The sequence below is a fragment of the Scyliorhinus canicula genome, chromosome 2 (genome assembly GCF_902713615.1).
Source record: "Scyliorhinus canicula chromosome 2, sScyCan1.1, whole genome shotgun sequence".
NCBI lineage: Eukaryota > Metazoa > Chordata > Chondrichthyes > Carcharhiniformes > Scyliorhinidae > Scyliorhinus > Scyliorhinus canicula.
In genome coordinates this window covers 249,099,669-249,124,077 of record NC_052147.1, presented here as the reverse complement: position 1 = coordinate 249,124,077, position 24,409 = coordinate 249,099,669, and the positions used below count along the sequence as shown (strand labels likewise).

General features: G+C 44.9%; 1 protein-coding gene across 1 annotated transcript in view; it reads left to right on the top strand.

The window, feature by feature from the left end:
* LOC119962094 (low-density lipoprotein receptor-related protein 1-like) overlaps positions 1-24,409 on the top strand; it is a 2,271,162-nt gene that overhangs the window by 1,588,802 nt on the left and 657,951 nt on the right. Inside the window, 1 exon segment of the mRNA XM_038789946.1 lies at positions 15,480-15,629. Coding sequence (XP_038645874.1) covers positions 15,480-15,629 — 150 coding nt within the window.

Below are 24,409 nucleotides of genomic sequence, written 5' to 3'. Positions count from 1 at the left end.
TAAGAAGACAGACGGTGGTGGTTGATGGGAAATGTTCAGCCTGGAGATCAGTTACTAGTGGTGTACCACAAAGATCTGTTGTGGGGCCACTGCTGTTTGTCATTTTTATAAATGACCTGGAGGAGGGCGTAGAAGGGTGGGTGAGTAAATTTGTAGATGACACTAAAGTCGGTGGGGTTGTGGACAGTGCGGAAGGATGTTGCAGGTTACAGAGGGACATAGATAAGCTACAGAGCTGGGCTGAAAGGTGGCAAATAGAGTTTAATGTAGAAAAGTGTGAGGTGATTCATTTTGGAAGGAATAACAGGAAGACAGAGTACTGGGCTAATGGTAAGATTCTTGGTAGTGTGGATGAGCAGAGAGATGTCGGTGTCCATGGACATAGATCCCTGAAAGTTGCCACCCAGGTTGTTAGGGTTGTTAAGAAGGCGTACGGTGTATTAGCTTTTATTGGTAGAGGGGTTGAGTTTCAGGGCCATGAGGTCATGTTGCAGCTGTACAAAACTCTGGTGCGGCTGCATTTGGAGTATTGCGTGCAGTTCTGGCCGCCGCATTGTCGGAAGGATGCGGAAGCATTGGAAAGGGTGCAGAGGAGATTTTCCAGGATGTTGCCTGGTATGGAGGGAAGATCTTATGAGGAAAGGCTGAGGGACTTAAGGCTGTTTTCGTTGGAGAGAAGACGGTTAAGAGGTGACTTAATTGAGGCATACAAGATGATCAGAGGATTAGATAGGGTGGACAGTGAGAGCCTTTTTCCTCGGATGGTGATGGCTAGCACGAGGAGACATAGTTTTAAATTGAGGGGAGATAGATATAGGACAGATGACAGATATATGTTCTTTACTCAGAGAGTAGTAAGCGCATGGAATGCCCTGCCTGCAACAGTAGTGGACTCGCCAACACTAAGGGCATTTAAATGGTCATTGGATAAACATATGGATGATAAGGGAATAGTGCAGATGGTCTTTAGAGTGGTTTCACAGGTCGGCGCAACATCGAGGGCCGAAGGGCCTGTACTACGCTGTAATCTTCCATGTTCTAAGAGCCGTTGGTGTTTTGTGAGATACAACGATAGAGGAGGTTTCAGAGAAAAGACAGAAGAAAGAGTTAAAAATGAGAAAATCTGAATGTGGGCATAGCTTTTACAAAATTGTATTGAACAGGGGAAAGAGGTATTTTGCTGAAGGCAGACCAGAAATATCAAAATCCCAAAGCACAACACGTTTCCAACCGAATCAATATTCTTATATGCTTACAGAGAGCTTTGAACAAATGTGTGAAAGAACCATGTCCAAATTGTGAGGGATATGGGAGGTAAAAGCAAGGAATAAGTGCAAGGCGAAAGCTTGTAAGCTATTTCAACCTATTGTTCAGCAGGAGAATATTGCTCTCAGCTGGCACACTTTCTTGCTGTAACTACTTCTATGAACTACTTAGATTGATCTGTCGGTGAGTTCAGCATCTGAAACATTGAAGCAGTGTTGTAAACTCTTCTGTCCAGGTCCCTTTACTTTGCTGAAAGAAGATGTTTGCTCAAAAGCTGTATGCAGAATTGCCTGGAGGTCAGGACTGCAAACTTGCTCATATAATAAGGATTTAGTGCTAATCGAGATTGGGCAAACGATTGCTGCTGAAGTTCTGCACATCCGGCAATAGTGTATTTGCATATTGTCATCATGAAGGTGGTGGCATTACACTCACATTTTATGGTGATTTGTGATTCTTAGCACATCATTCAAGGGAACATCCTTGTAATTACTATTTTCAGATTAAGTTTCAAATCAATGCTTGTCAGTTGATTAATGGCTGACCAGTTGTTACCTTTCTTGAGAGAGTTCACCAATGTTTTCGGATCAGCAATAGATTTAGTTTACTTTACTAAATGTTAGTGTAAATATCCATCAAAGTATATAAGTCCGAGGTCTTCTCTTCATAATTAGTGAATCTTTTGAAGAATAGCAATCACCGTCAGATTTCCACTCTGTTCTTTATTTTTTTTGCACGAAGATGGAACTCCACATTTCTGACCAAGACATCCTCGGCCTCTTGAGAAATGTGGAGCGTACCAGTTCTGGGGATCCTTCTTTATAGTGCTGGGTCATTGGGTAAGCCATGTGCTGGTAAGTAGAGAGTTTAATGGTCACAGAGCCACTTTGAGAAGCTGTGGTGAGAACAAAGTGTGTCAGAAGAATGAGTGAGGAGCTACGGTACATGTTGATGGATGACAGTTTAGGGTGACAAGGGGTTATAGAATCACAGAATCATAGAATCATATCATTTACAGCTCGGAAGGAGGCCATCAAGTCTGCACCGGCCATTGGAAGAGCACCCTACTTAAGCCCATGCCTCACCCTATCCCCATAACCCCACCTAACCTTTTTTGTTGGACACTTAAGGCAATTTAGCATAGCCAACCACCTAACCTGCACATCTTTGGACTGTGGGAGGAAACTGGAGCACCCGGAGGAAACCCACGCACACACAGGGAGAAATTGCAGACTCTGCACAGACAGTAACCCAAGCCGGGAATCGAACCTGGGACCCTGGAGCTGTGAAGCAACTGTGCTAGCCACTGTGCTACCCTGCTGCCCATGGCAGGTGGGTTGTTGAAGGGTTTGGATGACAGGTGGGCGGCTAAGGGGATTAGAGTGTATGGGTATATGGGTACTGTGATAGGGTGATAGGTTAAGTGGATGAGGGGGTTGGGTGGCAGTTAAGTGGATGAGGAACTAGGGAGGCGTGTAAATGGATGAGGGGCGAGGACTAGGTAGTCAGGTGGTCATGTGAATAGTTTTGGGGTTTGGGATGGTGGTGCGAACATTAGAGAGTTTGGGGGGGCTCAAGGTGTAGCTTGGTAGGTCCAGTGGGGGGGGTCAGGGATAGTTAGGTCAGAGAGCTGTAGTTGGGTTATCAGGAGGGGGTAGTCAGATGGTCCTGTCGGGAATCAGACATCAGTATTATAATTACCTAGGAGTAGAAACGTGTTTTAACCCTTGAACTTTGGCTGTTTAACTATTCTGGGAAGTGAATCTGAACCATCAAGTCTCCAACTCCAACTTAGAATTCCAGACAGTTTCAGATGCAAGGGAATTGCCAATCAGTAATTCAAACTTCCCAGGCAATTCCCATGCAGTCAGCGCAAGGGAACTTCCGAGGGGTTCAGAGCACATCTCTGCAGTATGACCATCCAGAGATCAGGGAGACGATGTAATGGGAAATAACAGAGTTCAGTTTTGGGGGCATTTAGCGGGGTGTTTCCCAGCACTTGCAGTGCCAAGAACGACCCCACTATTAAATGGGACTCTGCTTCTTTTTGAGGTCTTGACGGGGAACATGCTGCCAAGGCTGCATTGAGACCCATTGCTTGCATTAACAAGCTCAGCTCGTCAGTGCAGGAAGAGATTGAGTCTCAACACCCTCACCACGGCCTCCGGACCCACCCAATGCCCCAACTTACCAATTAGGGGGTCCTTGAGTTACTCAGCACACCTCATAAGGGCAGGGCACCCCAAGGCCCGATCCCCGGCATGGAAAATATGTCACCTGGTCACCTTAGCACTGCGAGCCTGTCATCCTGGTTGTGTCCCTGCCAGTTGGCAGTACCACCTGGACACCATGACATTGCCAGGGAGGCACCCGGGTGACACTGCCAAGCTGGCAGCACCACAGTGTCCGGACGGCATCGGGGGTCCCAGGGTTTGTGCAGACTGTTATGTTTGTGTACTATGATAATACTATGATAATAAATGAATCAGTGTACAACAGAACATCTAGTTCAAGGCCAGTTATTTTATGTTGAATATACTGTGGGTAGACTTAACTATTGCTAACCAAACTGTGGAGCTTCTAACCATGCTACAAACAGCTCCTGTAACTCTGGCCAAGATTGGTTTTGTCCGGTTTCAGTGTTCTGTTCCTCTTGCATGACACCTGGTGATTGGAGGCTGTGCACCCGTCATATACACTTGTTATGTACATTGTTATGTACTCTTTTGTACATACTGTGATTGCATATTACTACACAGACCAGTGCTAAATGGTGCCCGGTCAAAGTCTCCAAGGCGCAGTCGTTCGATCAGCCTGGTGTAACCCTTCACTTAACTGCTCACTTGAATATACAAATCTGGATCACACCGAATGAAGGAGAGATCGAGATCGCGATGCCTCGTAAGATCTCGTTAAATCTCACAAGGCTTAACAAATGTCATAAACCTCGCGAGAGTACTCTCATGAGGTTTACCGGCCTCATTGCGTCCCGCGTTGGACACAGCGAGGCCGTTAGATTGTGCCCCAGAAGTTCTGTCCATTGTTATAATTAGCTGATAGGATTCAGACAATCTGCTGCAGTTATGAAGAAGGCTATTCGCAACGTTTTAGAATTGTTCTGAGTTACGGAGATGATGGTGTCGCGTTTCTGATTTGGACGCAATTGCTGACCCTGCAGCACATTGTGCTCAGTATTGTGCCTGACCTCTCCCTTACCAACTTGAGTTTCTGCTCAAAGTCATTTGCATGTTATTAAATGCAAAATCAGCCATGAACCAGTGCAACTTGGCAGTATTTTAAAGTGCGATTTTCTACTCTGACAAAAATGTTACTTTTAAACATTTTCCCTGACATACTTGAAAGTGATAACCTGGGGCAGAATTTTATAGTCCTGCCATGGTGGGTGGGGGGGCAGTGAAATGCTGTCAAAAGTCCATTGACTTTGACGGAACCGTAAAATCCCGTTACCATAAAATTCGACCCATAGTGACCTTTGATCAAAACGGGAAAAAAATAGATTTATCACAAAATCAAAGCATTTTTAATTACTGCGTCATGCAAACTATTTTCTGGATGTAATGAGTACCATAGCTGGTTTCTTCATAAAATAAAATCACAATTAAAAGCTTTAACCCAAAGTTCCTTTTGGTGACCCTGTGCCCCAAACTTTCAACTTAATTGCTGCCGAGGTCTGTAAATATGCCCCGTTAACTGAAACTCCCAAATCTGATTAATTCACCTCGAGGGTGTGAGCAGTTTTGTGAGCATGAACTATTTGCAGTATGATAGCTAACAACCAGTGCAATAGGTCATGGCTGTTGGACCTGTTCTAAACTCAAATTGCACTTCAAATTTTGCAATTGTTTGCATCAGTTATGCAGGTTTTGACCAAAAATGTGTAAAAAATAAATCAACGTAACTAAGTGGAAACCCCATGAAAATATTTTTAAAGATCTGAATACAGTTATTCTCTTTGTTTCACCTTTAATCAGAAAATGCCCAGAAAATAAATTGGAAAAGAAAAATGACTGAATCTCAGAGTTAAGTAAGCAGGACTTCTTTGTGGATAAGATCAAACACGTTGTTTGAGGGCAGCACGGTGGCCTAGTGGTTAGCACAACCGCCTCACAGCGCTGAGGTCCCAGGTTCGATCCCGGCTCTGGGTCACTGTCCGTGTGGAGTTTGCACATTCTCCCCGTGTCTGCGTGGGTTTCGCCCCCACAACCCAAAAAAATGTGCAGAGTAGGTGGATTGGCCACGCTAAATTGCCCCTTAATTGAAAATAATAATTGGGTAACCTAAATTTAAAAAAACAAAAAAAAACACGTTGTTTACGATGGAAGAACAAATTAAATTAACTCTCCATGTCAGAAGTTGTGATTCTGAAATACTTGAGCCAGACAGTGACACCAATGTTTTCATCAGCTTCTGACTGGATGCAGGATTAGTGAAGATATTAGGATTTGTGATCCTTTCCATTTGGCTCCAGGTAACCCATCATATCAATGTCCCAGTATATATGGTACTCCAATGTAGAGGAGCCTTAGGACTTTTATCATTTTGTTTTTTGTTACTAAGCACTACGATTTTATCCAGTTAAACTTCTGACATGCCCTCACGAACAATTAAGAGTCTTTAAGATTCAATTTATTTTCAGAGTTTTCTGTGATTCAATAAGTGGTTTGTATATCTGCACCCTGCCTTTCTGGCAAACAGAATACATCTACTTATGTGGATTTTTTAATAGTTTAACTTGAACACTCTGAAGCATGAGGATGGATTTGATTCAGAGACAGAATTGGCCAAACAAACAGTAAGAGGATATCTGCTCAACATGATTTGAAGTGTCAAAGATACCGTAATATGGCACTAAGAAGAAGACCGATAGATATGTGCTTGATCTGTAAACTATATGTATATCTTTGAAATTTCTGTTCTGCAAATGATAATTTTTGATTTGTCCCATCCCACAGATGGAGTAAATAGCCACTGAGCTTTAATGCTTAAACATTATCTTGTAAAGGCTTGCAATTCACATGTGAGTTCCCTGCTGGTAAAATCCTGTGCATTTCACAACCACCTTTGCAGTTAACAGCTGAAAAATGAAACAAAAATCTGAGCAATTCACTGTTTTCCTCTGAGCAGCAGATAATGTTTTTGCTTCCCTATAGGGCTGCCTTTAATTTACAAGCTTCATTTAGAAGCTGAATTCCCACTCGTTCCTTCATGGGAAGTTCACTCCAGAGGTGATGCTTCAAAACCTTCTAATTCTTGAAACTCACTGATGCCAAGTCAGGCCTCAAGCAATGTATTGGCACAGTACTTACTGGAGTGGAACTGTTACTTTGATGTTTCCCTGTCTCTTTCAGCTAAAATAGTTTTGCTCCCAAAGTTTTTGGAAGTGTGAGCTGATTGGGTGCAGCAAGAGAAATGATGTCTCTAGGTTCCAGGTACACTGTCTCCTTTACTGGTGCAATTTAAGGATTCAGAAATAATCAAAGGAAGGTCTGAGAAGGAGGGTGAATTGGGGTGGGGGAATTCAATGTCAGGTCAGGTATAGAACAAAGAACAATACAGCACAGGAAAGGAACTCTTCGGCCCTCCAAATCTGCACTGATCACGTATCCTATCTAGACCAACTGCCTGTATCCTTCTATACCTTGTCTGTTCATGTGCCTATCCAGATAAGTCTTAAAGGTCGCTAACGTATCTGCCTCAATAATAATGATAATCGCATATTGTCACAAGTAGGCTTCAATGAAGTTACTGTGAAAAGACTCCAGTCGCTACATTCCGGCGCCTGTTCGGGTAGGCCGGTACGGGAATTGAACCCGCGCTGCTGGCAACCACCTCACTTGGCAGTGCGTTCCAGGCCACCACCACCCTCTGTATCAAAAACTTTCCCTGCATATCTCCACTGAACACCTGTCTCCCCTCACCTTGAACTTGTGCCCCTTGTAATTTTCAATTCCACCATAGGAAGAAGTCTCCAACTGTTCACCTATCTATACCCCTAATAATTTTCTAAACTTCTCTCAGGTCCCCCTCAGCCTCCGTCTCTCTGGGGAGAACAATCCCAATTTATTCAATCTCTCCTCATAGCTAAAACCCTCCGTAACAGGCAACATCCTGGTAAACATTTCCTGTATTCTCTCCAAAGCTTCCATGTCCTCCTGGTAGTGCGGTGACCAGAATTGAACACAGTATTCTAAATGTGGCCGAACCAATGTTCGATTTAACTGGAACATAATTTTACTGACTTTCTACTCGATACCTTGTCCTATGCTTTCTTTACCATCATTTCCATCTGTGCTGCCACTTCTAAGGATCTGTGAACCTACACATCCAGATCTCTCTGTGTCTCTGTGCTCCTGATGGTTCTGCCATTTATTTTATAGCTCCCACCTGAAATGGACCTACAAAAATGTATCACCTCACATTTTTCTGGGTTAAATTCCATCTGCCATTTCTCTGCCCAATTTTGCAGCCTATCTGTATCCTGTTGTATTCTCTAACAATCTTCATCACTATCTGCAACTCCTGAAATGTTAGTGTCATCCGCAAATTTGTTAATCAGTCCCGCTATGTTTTCTTCCAAGTCATTTATATATATATATATTATAAAGAGCAGGGAACCCAGTACTGATCCCTGCAGACCACTTGTTACAGACTTCCATTCGGAAAACACCCTTCCACTACTACCCTCTGTCTCCTATGGCCAAGCCAGTTCTGAATCCATCCAGCTAGTTCACCCCTGACCCAATATGATCAAATCTTCTGCACCAGCCTGCCATCAGGGACCTTATCAAATGCTTCACTAAAGTCCATGTAGACAACATCCACAATCCTTTCCCTCATCAATCATTTTTGTCACCTCCTCAAAAAACTCAATTAAATTCGTGAAACATGACCTCCCTCACCCAGGTGGGATGTTCCATTTCGCCAGCTGGTAAATGTGGTTTCCCATTGTGGGGCTCAGCCCCACAGGTCGGGAACCCCCCGGGCTGCTGGGAAAATGGAGCATCCCGACGGCGGAGAGTCCAGCCCCCTAAATCTGAGAATCCTTTCCAACATTTTCACTATCACTGATGTCAAGCTCACTGGCCTATAATTACCCGGGTTATCCTCGTAAACCTTCTTAAATAACGGTACAACATTGGCTATCCTCCAATCATCTGGGATCTCATCTGTGGCCAACGATGGCAAAAAGATTTGTGCCAGAGACCCAGTGATTTCATCTCTTGTCTCCTTCAGTAATCTGGGATAGCTGCCATCTGCCACTGGTTATTTGTCTACCTTAATGCTTTTGAACACACCTAACACTTCCTCCCTCGTAATAACGACCTGTTCTAAAGTATTGACATGTCCCTCTGAGACACCACCAATCAACATGTCCCTCTCCTTTGTGAATACCGATGGAAAATACTCATTAAGGATCTCACCAACTTCCTTTGGTTCTATACATAATTTACCTCCTTTGTGAAAGACAAATAAAGAGAGAGAAAGAAAGATTGGATTTTTAAAAAAATAATTTATAGTACACAATTATTTATTTCCAATTAACGGGCAATTTAGTGTGGCCAATCCACCTAACCAGCACACCTTTGGGTTGTGGGGGTGATATCCGCGCAGACATGGGAAGAATGTGCAAACTCCATACAGACAGTGATATGGAGCCAGGATTGAACCTCAGTCCTCTGCGCCATAAGAGAAAGATTGGATTAAGGAGATTAAAAAGAAACAGAAAGAAAAAAGTACAAAAAATACAAAATGAAATCACATTTCAAATTTCCAAATTTAAAGGAATGGAACACCTAAATTTAAATGTTTTCCCTTTCTGGGAAACTTGTGATTAAGTGGTAATCAGTGACAATTCAACAGAAGGGGTACATATGGTATTAATTTCTCTATTTAACTTTCTGTGGCAAGTTTAATGGGTAATTTCTGTGGAAATGCCAAAACCTCATTAAAATTGCTGGGATGTTAAGCATGAGATAAATTGTCTTGAAGCTTACAGCAGATCGGCACAAACCAGCCAGTGGCCCTTGGTGGGTTGCAGTTCATGGGGCATCTCTTACCACAAATTGCTGGCTGATTTACACATTAATAATGGCATGCATTATGCACACACTATAATATTCAGCAAATTCCGCACCATTAACTTTTTGTTTGGCGCCATTAACTTTTTGATTGTTTTTACCTCACCGTCTGTGCATGAAAAAGTAAATGTTTTTTTTTCCATAAATTAACTTTTCAAAAATCTACCATTTCTCCAAAACTAACAACCAGAAGAAATCTGACCCATAAGTTAAAGATATTAAACTTGCTTGCTTAAAAAAAAACATGTACATGATAAAATGTATAGCTTTGGAAATTATGTGCTTTAAATATAAGTAGAATTTATAGGATGCTTTCTTAGAGTCATATACGTTTACAGTATGAAAACTGGCCCTTGGGCCCAACTTGTCCATGCCACCTGTTTTTACCCCATAGCTATTCCCAAGTACCGCATTCGGCCCATATTCCTCAATACCCACATTTTCCATATTACTATCTAAATGCTTTTTAAAAGACAAAATTGTACCCGCCTCTAATACTGCGTCTGGCAGCTCATTCCAGACACACCACCATCTGTGATAAAAATACCCCTCTGTACCCTTTTGGTCTCTCCCCTCTCACCTTAAACCTATGCCCTCTAGTTTTAGACTCCCCTACCTTTGGGAAAGATATTAATTATCTATCTTCTCTATGCCCCTCATTATTTTATTGATCTCTGTAAGTTCACCCCGAAGCCTCCCAAGCTCCAAGGAAAAAAGTCCCAGTCTATTCAGCCTCTCCTTATAACGCAAACCATCAAGTCCCGGTAGCATTCTCGTAAATCTTTTCTGCACTCTTTCTAGTTTAATAATATACTTTCTATAATAGGGTGACCAGAACTGTACACAGTATTCCAAGCGTGGCCTTACTAATGTCTTGTATAACTTCAGCAAGATGTCCCAACACCTATTTTCAATGTTCTGACCAATGAAACCAAATACGTTCTTCACCGCCCTGGCCATCTGTGACTCCACTTTCAAGGAGCTATGAACCTGTACTCCATGATCTCTTTGTTCTATAACTCTCCCCAACACCCTACTATTAACTGAGTCGGGCCTACCCCGATTCGATCTACCAAAATGCACTACCTTTAATTTATCTAAATTAAACTCCATCTGCCATTCATTGGCCCACTGGCCCAGTTGATCAAGATCTTGTTGCAATCCTAGATAACCTTCTTTACTATCCACTATCCAATCTTGGTGTCATCTGCAAATTTACTAACCATGCCTACTAAATTCTCATCCAAATCATTAATATAAATAACAAATAACAGTGGGCCCAGCAGTAATCCTTGAGGCACACCGCTGGCCGCAGGCCTCCAGTTCGAAAAACAACCCTTTATAACTACCCTTGTCTTCTGTCGTCAAGCCAATTTTGATTCCAATTGGTTATCTCACCATGGATCCCGTGTGATTTTACCTGATGCAGCAACCTTCCACGCGGTACCTTGTCAAATGCCTTGATAAAGTCCATGTAGACAAATTCGACTACACTGCCCTTATCTAGCTTCCTGGTTATGGCTTCAAAAAATTCAACTAAATTCGTGAGACATGCTTTTCCATTCACAAAGCCATGCTGACTGTCCCTAATCAGTCCTTGCTTCTCTAAATGCCTGTAGATCCTGTCTCTCAGAATACCTTCTGACAACTTACCCACCCAGACGTTAAGCTCACTGGTCTGTAGTTCCCATGCTCTTCCCTGCAGCCCTTTGTAAACAAAGGCACATTTGCTATGCTCCAATCTTGTGTCACCTCACCTGTGTCTGGTGACGACTCAAATATCTCTGCTAGGCAGCCCGTAATTTCCTCCCTATCCTCATTATCTTTGTATCATCTGGGGACATGGTGGCATGTCACTGGATTAGTACACGAGAGACCCAGGTTAGTGCTCAGCCGATTTGTGTTCGAATCCCACCATGTCAGCTCACGTTAAAAGCTAGTCTGAATAATAGTGACCCATGAAAAGTATCACTGATTGTTGAGTAACTCATCTTGTTCATGAATGTCCTTTTGGAAGGAAATCTTCAGTCCTTACTCGTAGCTCTGGTCCCACAACAATACCGTTGATTCTTAGCTGTCCTCTGAAATGGCCCTGCAAGTCATTTAGTTCAAGGGCAATTAGGGATGGACAACAAATGTAGGCCTTGCCTGAGGTGCCCACACCCCATGGGTGGCACAGTGGTTAGCACTGATGCCTCAGCACCAGGGAGCCAAGTTCAATTCCAGCCTTGGGTGTCTGTATGTGTGTAGTTTGTACGTTCTCCCCGTGTGTTTGTGTGTTTCCTCCGGATGCTCCTGTTTCCTCCCACAGTCCACGTTATGTGGATTGGACATGTTAAGTTGCCCCTTACTGCCCAGGGATGTGCAGGTTAGGGAGGGATACGAGAATAAGGTAGAAGTGGGCCTCGGTAGGGTGCACTTTCAGATGGTTGGTGCAGACTCGATGGGCTCAATAGCCTCCTTCTGCACTTAGGGATTCTATGAATGAATTTTTAAAAAACCATGATGGGAAAAGGCAAGCTCAATCAATCATGATCTTTTTTCATCAAGCAATTCCTATGTTCCTTTGATTTTCTGATTGGATTTCTCCATATTTCTGTTGCAACTATGGTGGATAAGTCAGAAAAAACCATGCCGAAATTCAACATTTCCATCAAATATATGCTGAGGCCATCCATTATATGTTGACTATGAGATAAAGTGTCCCTCTAGGAATTTTAAAGGTAAAATTTTATATGGTGTAAAGTCAAATTGTCTAACGCTAAGATCCCCAAAATATTGATATTGCAACATATTAATGGCCCAGATTTTCCCGTCCATGGAAAATTGGAGACTGTATGTACCCTGGAGCATGTGATATGGGATTCCTTGGAAGGCCCAATGCAAGGATTCTATGGGACTTGCCGAGAAGTTTCAACATCTGATGGAGAATTCCTCTGCATCTGGCACCTTCCGAAAAAGCCTCCAACTCTGAGTTAAGAGTCAGAGATGTCGGAGGGCTCCGACCTGCTTATCTGCCTAGTTGCCTGAGTGACCTGCATATCTGTATGTATATGAAGGGTTAATGTTCAGAAGTAACAACTAGGTAATCACTAGATGGCAGCACTACAGATGGGTATAAAAGACAGACTCAGGCCGAGTTCCCGCCTCTTCGTGTTTGGAGTGACTAGTAACCAGAGGTAGATGGAGATTGCTCAGAGTGCAGGTGTTTTTAATCGTAGTTAATATATATTTAATCTTGTTAATTTATCTCTCGTTTAGTTTTTGAAGAGAGAACAAACTCACAGTTTATTTGTTAATGTTACTCAACAAACAATTTGATTTAATTGGAGACTTCGGGTGTTAAAGAACATCGAGTATGGGATCAGCTTGGAAAGAAGCAAATGAGTAACACATTTAACACAAGGTAATATAACATTACCCAGGAAATATTAGACGGAGAAGAAATATGTCTTAACTCCCAGGTAACTATACAGCCGACTCTCCACCTACCACTCCTCCAACATCCCTCCCCAAACACCCCTGACCCTCTGATTCCCACCCGACCTTCCAACTTCTTCCCGACCTTGTACTTCACTCTGACCTTCCAATTTGACTCCGACCCTCCATCTTCACCCCGACCCTCCGACCCTCGGTCCGACCTGACCCAATCTTACCCCCCTACCCAATCTGCCACCCTGCCACATACCACCTGCCACCTTACAATTTACCGCCCTGTCACTCTACCCAGTTAGCACCCTATGTACCCTGCCACCCCACCCAGTTAGCACCCTATGCACCCTGCCACCCTACCCACTGACCTCACCCACACTTATTCACCAACAGTTAAAACTTATTTGAATTTCCCACAGCTTTTCACTGCGTTAGTGACTGCAGACTGACCACAATACAGCAGCGAGTGCTGTTAGAAAGGCAGTATGGCTTGGCTTCTTCAAACGATCCTGCAGTACAAAGAAGGACGTCTGAATGCACTCAACATTTCTGAAACGGCCTGGTTCAGAATTAATCCTGAGCCTGAAATCCACCTTTGTTACAAAAAATAAGAGCTGAGTGGCAATCTGACGGTGATTGTTACTTCAAAAAGATTCAGCCAACTGGGTTATACCAAACACAATGTTATTCTGTCTTATATGTGCAACACTGAGGGCAACATATCCAGTGGCACAAATATTTACCAACCTGTAATTACAGCTGGCATTCATGAATTCTTTTAACTTGTTTGTCTGAAATTCCCATCTCCATTAATTTAGGGAAGGCCATAACTTATTATTATCTGAACTATCAGAGGCAGTTAACATTTCCAAGGGCAGCCGGTGGCAGAAGTGGTTAGCACTGCTTCCTCACGGCGCCGAGGTCCCAGGTTTGTTCCCGGCTCTGGGACACTGTCCGTGTGGAGTTTGCACATTCTCCCCGTGTTTGCGTGGGTTTCGCCCTCACAACCCAAAGATTTGCAGGGTAGGTGGATTGGCCGCACTAAATTACCCCTAAATTGGAAAAAATGAATTGGGTACTCCAAATTGTAAAAAAAAACATTTCCATCAAAATAATGGAAAAGAAGATACAACTTCAGGGCTTTTGTCAAAACCACAAATCTTAAGTATAATGAAGAATAGGAACCTGAATTTCTTTTTTTAAAAGAAATTCTGCAAATACCCAACAAGTCAGGCACCATCTGTGAAGAGAGAAATCAAGTTAATATTTCAGGTCAATGACCTTTCATCCAGACTGAAGTTAAAGTGTGGTTGTTCAATAGTCACTTTAGCAACATTGTTATGCCATCTTCCTCTTTGGTGATCCAGCTAGAATTTTAGCCTTCACAATATATGGCAATGTGTTTGTTCTTCAGCAGACATTTCACTGGTGATGAACTATGGAAAAGCATATTTACTTAAACTGATCCAAAAGTTTCAAAACCATTAATTCCAGGTACATGTGGCAGAAAAAAATCGACAGTCGAGGGTTTTGAAGGAATTGCTGTGATGCGGTCTGCCCGGTAGCACAGTAGTTAGACTGTTGCTTCACAGCGCCAGGGACCTGGGTACGGTTCCCGGCTTGGGTCGCTGCCTCTGCAGAGTCTGCATGTTCTCCCTGTGTCAGCGTGGGTTTCCTCCGGGTGCTCCGCTTTCCTCCTACAAAATCCCGAAAGACGTGCTGGTGAATTGGACATTCTGAATTCGCCTCAGTGAACCAGACCTGGTGCTGGAGTGTGGTGACTAAGGGCTTTTCACAGTAACTTCATTGTAGTGTTAATGTAAGCCTACCTGAGACACTAACAAAGATTATATTACATATTATACTTTTGGATTTTCGGCTTAGATTCACACCATGGGGGCGATTCTCCGAGTCCCGCGCCGGGCAGGAGAATCGCCGCAACCGCGCCATGATGCCCAACGCCGGCGCGCAATTCTCCGAGGTGCGGAGAATCGGCACCATTTGCGCCGGAGCGTTTGGCACGGCACCGGCTGCGGGCCCCTGGAATCGGCAGTGCGCCGATTCTCCAGCCCGGAATGGCCGAGCGGCCGCGCGAATCTGACAGAGTCCCGCTGGCGCCGTTCAGCCCTCTTGCTGCCAGCGGGAACTCTGCGCTAACGGGCAGGGGGTGGCTTTGGTGGGGGGGGGGGGGTCTCCTTCACCGGGGGGGCCTCCAATGGGATCTGGCCCGCGAACGGGGCCCACCAATTGGCGGGCCAGCCTTTCATCCCCCGGGCCTACTTTCTGGCACGGCCGGCCCCTGAACACCAACGCCATGTTGAGTCGGGGCCAGTGTGCTAATGAAGTCCCCCGTGCTTGCGCAGGCTGGCATGGCCCAACTGCGCATGCGTGGGTAGGCACGGCACCAATTTGGAGCTGGGAAAGGAGGATGGAGTGGCGTGAACAGCTCCAGCTCTGTGCTGGCCCCCTGTGGGGTCCAGAATTGGTCGTACCCGGGCCCGGTTAGCGCCGTCGTGAAACGCGACGGCATTCACGACGGCGCGAACACTGGAGATCCATATTGGAGAATCGCCCCCCCCCCCCCCATGTATTTTGTTTTGAAAAAATTGCAATTCTACTTTCAAATGACAATTTTCCTAAATTGTATCTGATTTAATTTAAAATGCTGTTATTTACTTCCAGGTCTTTCAATGGATTATGCTGAAAACAAGCTGTACTGGATTAATTCTGGGACTGGAATCATAAGCAGATGTACCCTGGAAGGTGGTAATTTAGAAGTGATCAGCTCAATGACACAATACTTAACCAAAGCAACAGCCCTGGCTATTATGGGTAAATATAAAAACTTTATAACACAGACATATTTGTTGGAATGTGCAGCTAGCTAATGTGGCAAAACTTCCTCGCATTGACATTTTTAGTGACTTAACTACAAACAATCATTGTCAGAAAGAATTCAACCCTGAGGGGCAATCACCAAAAAACAGCATTTCCTTATGTTGGGTGCAATGAGATATTTGAGCGTTCTCGCTATAGTATTTAGAATGAAGCAGATTCTTGCTTTTGGCAACATTGGAACAGTTCACTTTGTTTCCAGAGGTTTACAACATGCAAAAAGGCAATTTGGCCAAACTAGTCTATGTTGGAAGCTATCCTCCATCCGAGCAAATAAACTTAATCATGTTCTTTTCTTTTATAAATTTAGATTACCCAATTATTTTTTCCAATTAAGGGGCAATTTAGCGTGGCCAATCCACCTACTCTGCACATTTTTGGGTTGTGGGGGCGAAACCCACGCAGACACGGGGAGAATGTGCTTCTGTCCCACATAAGAGATAAGCATGTAATATTAATGTGCATGGGATTAGGAGTAGTGTTGTATTTGTTGACATTTTCAAAAAATAGTTTTTCCAATTAAGGAGCAATTTAGCATGGCCAATCCACCATTTTTTGAGTTGTGGGGATGAGACCCACACAGACACGGGGAGAGTGTGCAAACTCCACATGGACAGTGACCCGGGACCGGGATCGAACTTGGGACCTTGATTCCTTGAGGCAGCAGTGCTCAAAAAAAGGGCAGCAGTGCTCAAAAAAAGCTAACAGGTGTGTTAAACACAATTTGCCTTTCATAAAACTGTGATGGCCCTGCCTATATCACATGACAATTTCCAATGCCCTCTTATCCTGTCCCTAGTAATTGATTCTAACATTCCTCTGACTGCCAATGTCATCTGAAAGTGCGAATCTCTTGCCTGATATTTCACAAATCATTATTAATGGTTTGCACTGTGATCAGATTATACATCTGGTGTGCATTTCTCCAACTATTTCCTCACCACTCTGGGAGGTCACATTTAGTGTGGGGCATGATTGATCATCTGCTATGTTTGACAATGAAACAATCAGTGTTTGAAAATCAAGGTCAGCCAGTGAGGCTAGGGGATGGTTTCGCGGAATTGAACTAATTGGGGATTCAACCCAAATGCAGAGACACCTTCTGTGGAGGTAAGACTATGATCAAAGCCAAAGATTGATGAGTCATAGAAATTGCTTTTTAATCGGTAAGAAAATCAAGTTTGATAACTGATGAAAGAAATCATATTTATGCCAAAAGTTTCTTCAGCTTTATAGCTGGATTATCCGCTCACTGCAACTAAAACATGTCAATTTTAAATTTAAGTAAATGTTAGATGCTTTCACTCCCTCTGTCTTCCTTGCTCTCACCCCAACCTGCATTTTATTCCTTTTGCCATTCTTTCTTCTTTTTTAACTTTCTCACCTTGCAGATGAAGCTATTCTTTCTGTTCTGTCCTTCAAAGACTGAAAATATTCTCGTTGGCTCACATAACCCCCAACATTGATTCAGAAAGCGGGAGAAACTTTGATTGACTAAAATTCTGACCCAAAAGATTAATTTCATAGCTAGATGAAGCCCCGCAATGTGAGTTTGTAGCTGCATCATGAATACAACCAGTTACATCTTTGAGATGATTTTATGTGCAGGTACAATACCCAAAATCTGGATCTCCAAAGACCAGACACTTTTCCCTTGGGTTATCGGGGTTCCATTCCTGGAACTGAGTAAGCACAGTAGTGTAGAGGTCATCTCAGGCTAATCCAAAGGATGGAATCAGCAAGAGTGGTGAACCCAGAGGGTTTGAGTCCATTCTGTGCTTTAAGAGCTACCGTCCTCCAACCCTTCCCATTCTCTGGACAGATAACTGCCTGTTCCACTTGCGGGAATTCCAAAATCTGGAAAAATACAAAATACAACTGAGTCTCTACGTCAAGGATGCTGGATTATAGGAATAGTACCTCATAATTAATTGCTTCATTTATTGGGTGTTAGCTTTCTTCTCTGGCTGAATCATCGCTTGCCCATTTCACACATCATCTGATCATGAGTTATGAAGCAGCCTGCTGGCTCCTTATCACCTATCTTTTACCCAAGAGTAAATGTTAAAATTATTCCCACAGTGTCATTGGCAGACTCAGACTTCAATAAAATAGCTTATCTGTGGTGTAATAAGGCCCCTGGAAGAGGGACAGTGATAGGAGAAAGGATGCTGTCATCGTGAGAGACAACTGCAGGTTCATGCTCCACAGCGGCACTCCCTCAGTCAAGTGTCTCAGCGATCCTATCAAAGTGTCGGAGAAAAGATTATTGAGTGGAAGTGTTACCCTCCCAGATCCTCTGAACACTGGTGTCTGTGAGCATGGTGGTGGCAATGTGAGCATTTGTGGCCTGTCAAGTATTTGAACTGGGGGCTGCTAATGTGAGAGTGAATGATGGGGTTTCATGTTCTTCATTGTCTTTCTGCTCTTTCATCTCTTCCCCATTCTCCACTACTTAGCCAGGGTGACAGTTCTTGCATATCGTTATCTGCGAGTATAGCCAGATAATATCAGAAAGGAGAAAGTCACAAAAGGTAGGATTACAGTCAGGAAAAGGGGTAAAGCTAAGAGTTTTTTTTACTTTGTTCATGGGACGTGGATATCACAGGCTGAGCCAGCATTTACTGCCCATCCCTAATTGCCCTTGAAGGGGCAGTTAAGAGTCAACCACATTGCTGTGGATCTGGAGTCACATATAAGCCAGATCAAGTTGGAGAGATGTTCCCTCTTTAGATTTCAAAAACTAATTGCTTTTTTAAGAGCTGTGAGAGGTGCTTTATTTCTCATTTCTCATTACATCTCCAACCGTAATCAAATTAGCTAAACTAAAACTTGAAACCTTCTCTACCTTACAAGGTCCCTGTTGCTGAGCAATGATCGCTGGTCCAGTTTACTCCTCATGCCATAGCCCTCTCTAAGCACAATAAATCACAGTGCAATTGAAACCAACTTCCACACATACAAACACCATTGTCCAGAATAAACCTAACTATAGGTGTTACCTTTCCAGGCATAGAAACATTAAATTAAACACATGAAAGGCTATACCTTATCTCTAATATTTACCAAGACAAATATGAATCCCCTGAAACTACCTTTGTTTTCCGAACAATATTAAATCAAATACAACCTGGTCTCCAGTTGGTTCTTCAATGCACTGCTCCAAAAAACAATTTTATACATACCCTATTAATCCATCCTCCATACCATTAGCATTAGTTAGGTTTACCCAATCGAAATGTAAATTGAAGTCACTCATTTCTACTGCATTACCCATGTTACATGCAGCTCTAATTTCCTGACTTACACTGTGCCAGTGTTACTGCTACAGTTTGATGGCCTATAAATAACTCCCACTAATATTTGCTGCCCCTTGCTGTTTCTTAGTTCCACCCAAATTGATTCAACACATCTTGATCCTTCGATCTATGATCCACTCTCATTGATTACAGATCCCGTCCCTTATTAACAGTGCTACCCATCTCCTTTACCTTTTTGTCTATCCTTCCTAAATGGCTAATATTCTTGAATATTCAGCTCCCGGTCTCGGTCACTCTGTAACACGGTCTCCACAATTGCAAATAAATCAAATGCTTGTCTCTGTTCATGCCTTAGATCATCTACCTTATTGTGAACATTGCATCCATTCTATAAAAGTGCCCTGAGCGTTGTCTTGTTAACATTGTTCCGCATTATGATCCTATTTGATTCTTGCCTTTACTTTGTCTGCCTTCTAATTTTGCCGACAACTTTTCTGATGTCAGTTTTGATTCCCTCCAAGCTGAGCTCATAGAATCATAGAAATTACAGTGCAGAAGGAGGCCATTCGGTCCATCGAGTCTGCACTGGCCTTTGGAAAGTGCACACTACCCAAGCCCGCCCCTCCACCCTATTCCCCCCTCCACCCTGTCCCTGTAACCCCACCTAACCTTATGTTTGGGACACTAAGGGCAATATAGCACAGCCAGTCCACTGAACCTGCACATCTTTGGACTGTGGGAGGAAACAGGAGCACCCGGAGAAAACCCACGCACACACGGGGAGAACGTGCAGACTCCGCAGACAGTCACCCAAGCCGGGAATCGAACCTGGGACCCTGGAGCTGTGAAGCATCTGTGCTAACCACTGTGCTACTGTGTTCCTCTCATGTTGCCATCCCCCTGCCAATCTGTTTTAAACTCCCTCAAAAGCACGAGAAAATCGCTCCGTGCAGACGTTTGTCCTGCTAAAATGCAACCCATCATCTTGTACAGGTCCCTCTGTCCAGAACTGGCCCCAATGCATCAGAAATATGGGGCGCGATCCTCCGCTCCCCAGGCCGGGTGGGAGAATCGCGGGAGGGCCGCTCTCGCACCCCCGCGATTCTCCCACCCCCCCAAAATGGCGTGTCGCGTTTTGTGACACGCCGCTCGGAGAATCGCGGGCCGCTGTTTTTCATGGCGACCGGCGATTCTCCGGCCCGGATGTGCCGAGCGGCCTGACGATCCCGACCTGTTCACGCGTGAACAGCACACGACAGGTAAGTGTGGGGCCTGTGGGGGGGCGTGAGAAGAACGAGCACCACGGGCGTGCTCGTGAGGGGACTGGCCCGCGATCGGTGCCCACCGAACGTCGGGCCGGCGTCTCTAAGAGACGCACTCTTTCCCCTCCGCCGCCCCGCAAGATCAAGCCGCCACGTCTTGTGGGCCAGCGGAGGGGAATACGGCAACCGCGCATGCGCCGGTTGGCGCCGGCCAACCTGCGCATGCATGGCTGACGTCACTTAGGCGCTGCCAGCCGCGTCATTCTCGGCATCAAGGCCCGGCGGTCGAGTTTCTCCCAACGGCGCTCCTAGCCCCCTGGGTGGGAAGAATAGGGGGCGAGGAGCAGCCTCCGACGCCAGCGTGAAACACTCCGGGTTTCACGCCGGCGTCGGCCGTTGCGGAGAATTTCACCCATGATACCCTCCCTCCTACATCAATTCTCTAGCCACATGTTCAATCACTCAATCCCCCTATTCCAACACTCACCAGCATATAGCACTGGAAATAATACTGGGATTACTGCTATTGAGCTGTTGTTTCTTAATTTCTTTCCTAATTCCCTAAAATCTGCTTTCAGACCTCACCCCTCTTCCTACCTATGTCGTTAACACTAATGTGAATCACAACCTCTTACCGTTCTCTCTTCCCCATAAGAATGCCCTGCAGCCGCTCTATGACATCCTCGCACAAGAGAGGCAACATGCCACCCTGGAGTCATGTTTACAGCTGCACAAACACCTGTCTTTTCCCCAACCTAATTAATTGTCTGTCACTATTGCTCTTCCATTCTTCTTTCTCCCTCCTTGTGTACCTGTAGCATCATGGGCTTGACACTTGCTGCAGTCCTCTGAAGGATCATTGCCCCCACCAGTTTCCAAATGGAAAACTAGTTGGAGATTGGGTTTGACTCAAGGGACTTCTGCACTTGCTCTCTGGTTCTCACAGACTGCCTGGCAGTCATCCATTTCCTCTCTGCCTGCATGTTTTTAACCTGCAGTATATCCACCTCCCTAATCATGCTATCAATATAGTCCTGAGCCTCGTGAGTCAACACTGAGTCCAGCCACCGCTCGAGCTCTCATGTTTTTGGGGATGAAGGAGTAGGGTGGAGGGGCGCATGTATATGTGCCACTGTACTGAGCAGCTCCTGTAGCCTGCCTGTGTTTGACTCTCTCCTTGTCTTAGCACCATCTCTTTCTCTCTCATTCTCTGGGCGCTATTCTCCGACCCCCCGCCGGGTCGGAGAATTCCCGGGGGGGGGGGGGTGAATCTCGCCTTGCCGCTCCAACTCCGGCTGCCGAATTCTCTGGCGCAGGTTTTCGGGTGGGGGTGGGGATCACGCCGCGCCGGTAGAGGGCCGTTGGCAGCTGCCCCCCCCCGGCAATTCTCTGGGCCCCGATGGGCCGAGCGGCCATCATTTCCTGGCCAGTCTCGTCATCGTGAACCACGCCAGTGGTTCTGCGCATGTGCCAACTCGCGCCGCTCTTGACGCCGGCGTAGGACCATCCGGCCAGTTGCGGGAGAATCCTGCCCTCTGTCTCTTGCAAAGACACACACACTCATTCATACACACACTCACTCTCACACACTCAATCATTTACACACATGCATTAATTCGCACACACTCATTCCCACTCACACACACAATCACTCACTAACTCGCACTCGCGCACACACACACACGCTCACTCAGGCCGATCAAAGTCACTGGTCCTTTGAACGGCTCACCACATTTTCTGGCCCCACTCTTGCAGTGACAGAACCATAAAATTCCAGCCACAGCGTCACCCATTCTCAAGCATGTTGACAAACTCGCTCTCTCGCTCTTTGCAACGTTAGAGAATAAGCCCAAACTTCTCAAGTTTCTCTTTATAACTCTGCCTCCTCGTCCTTCAAAATATCCCACAATGCCCCTTTTCTGTTAGTTTTTTATCCTTTCTATTTGAGGGTGTTCAAATGCTTTCTCTTTCTCTCACTCTCTCTCTTCTTCTGAATCTCTCTCCTGCTCTCTCTCACTCACATGCTCCCTTTCTTGTGTTTTCCTTGACTCATTCCCTTGCAGCCCATTTTGAACGACTGGGGTTTGCTAACTTCCCGGAATTACCCAAAGTTTCCTGGAATCAGAGGGTTCCTGCCAGTGCACCCTCCAATAATCCATTAGATCAGCACGGCGGGAGGCCGTGGGAGGCTGTCGCACTGGTGTTCCTGTCAGGCAGGATCTCCCTGGAGGTGGCCAATTAGGACGCTGCGTGTAGCAACATGATTGAATCAGGGACAATGTTATCTTTCAGAGTTGGATGGGGACATGGCTTTCTGCTGCCTGCGCAGAGGAGGTAGTGCCACTGGTAAAGCAAAGGCTGTGGCAGTCTGGGGGCCACCAGCCCCCTGAGGCACACTCATTGCCCCCCAGGGCATGAGGAGGCCACCTGAGAGAGGCCAGGGGTTGTCCAAGCCCTGCCACCCCGATTCCAACCCCCCACCAACCCTTTATGCTTAGCACTGTCTGTACCGTCCTCTGCCTGGCTCTGCCTCCAGGTTTGCAATTGCTCAATAGTGCACTCGACACACACTGCAATGATGCAAATAAGCAGGCAACATGAAGTTTGCACACTGCCTGGGTTAGAAGAAATAGGAGTGGGTTTCTCGCACATCTCCACTCATCATTTTCGGATCTTGCTGATTTTTTTCAGCGCTTGGATTTTTCAATAACTAGATTTGATGCATTTTATGTTATTTCTGGTTCAGTGTTTTTTTTCTCGCAATAGCTCCAGAGCAATTTTGCAACATTACATTCTTCCAAAAGCATATTTACACTGAAACCGACGAAAACTATCTTAATTGTATAATTTGGTGAACTAAACTTTCGAGTCACTTTTTCCGCACACATTACCAACCGAGTGAAACATAACCCTTGATCTACATTATGTTTGTAGAGGTATGAGGCGAGTGTGCAGCCGGAGAACATAAATGGAAAAACATAACCTAAAATTCTGAAGAACGATAGAGTTCATACTGTTCAATGAAAAAAATAATGAAAAGCAGAGCAGCACTTGAGCTAATTCTTGAGTGTCAGCATTTTTGATTAGTGGAGCTGAGCAATCTGCAGTGTTGTATTTTCAGCCCCTGAAGCTCTGACCCTCATTTTCTGGACAACGCATATTAGAGTCCAGTTTGTTTCGATCATTATCACTTCTGTATCTCTTCAGTATCTGTTGCATTGTTGAAGTTGCTTCCTTCCCAAGTGGCAACATCACTTTTTTCAAAAGTTGTGGTACCATCAGTTTTAACAATCCCAGTCAATCAACAAATAGCTAATGCAAAAAAGGTAAATCGTGAGTAGCGAAGGCAAAAATAACAGGTGGCACGGTAGCACAGTGGTTAGAATCATAGAATCATAGAATTTACAGTGCAGAAAGAGGCCATTCAACCCATTGAGTCTGCACCGGCTCTTGGAAAGTGAACCCGACCCAAGCCCATACCTCCACCCCAACCCAGTAACCCCACCCAACGCTAAGGGCAATTTTGGACACTAAGGGCAATTTAGCATAGCCAATCCACCTAACCTGCATATCTTTGGACTATGGGAGGAAACCGGAACACCTGGAGGAAACCCACGCACCGAACCTGGGACCCTGGAGCGGCGAAGCAATTGTGCTAACCACTATGCTACCGTGCTGCTTCAAGTGCCGGCGACCCGGGTTTTATTCCTGGCCTGGGTCACTGTCTGTGTGGAGTCTGCACGTTCTCCCCGTGTGTGCGTGTGTTTCCTCCGGGTGCTCCTGTTTCCTCCCACAGTCCAAAGATGTGCGGGTTAGGTGAACTGGGATGCTGAATTGCCCCATAGTGTCCAAAGGAGGTGTAGGCTTAAGTAGGGTGCTCTTTCGAGGACCGGTGTAGACTAGATGGGCCAAATGGCCTCCTTCTGCACTGTAAATTCTCTGAAATTCTGTGAAAAGGGGCTAAAACAATTGGATTTTATTTTATTGCTGTTTTAATTTTGTTCATGTCTGAATTATCAGGAAAGATTTCCTATAGCTGTGCTTTAAGTTGTATTTTGCACATCAGACATTGAATTGCAGTTTGTTTGCACCAAGTGAAAAAGTGTGATAATGTTCGGTTCATGTTTCTTTCGCAACTCAAACTTGTGTGTTGATGTTTGCGGTAAGTTGTATTTGGAATATTCAATTGTGCATC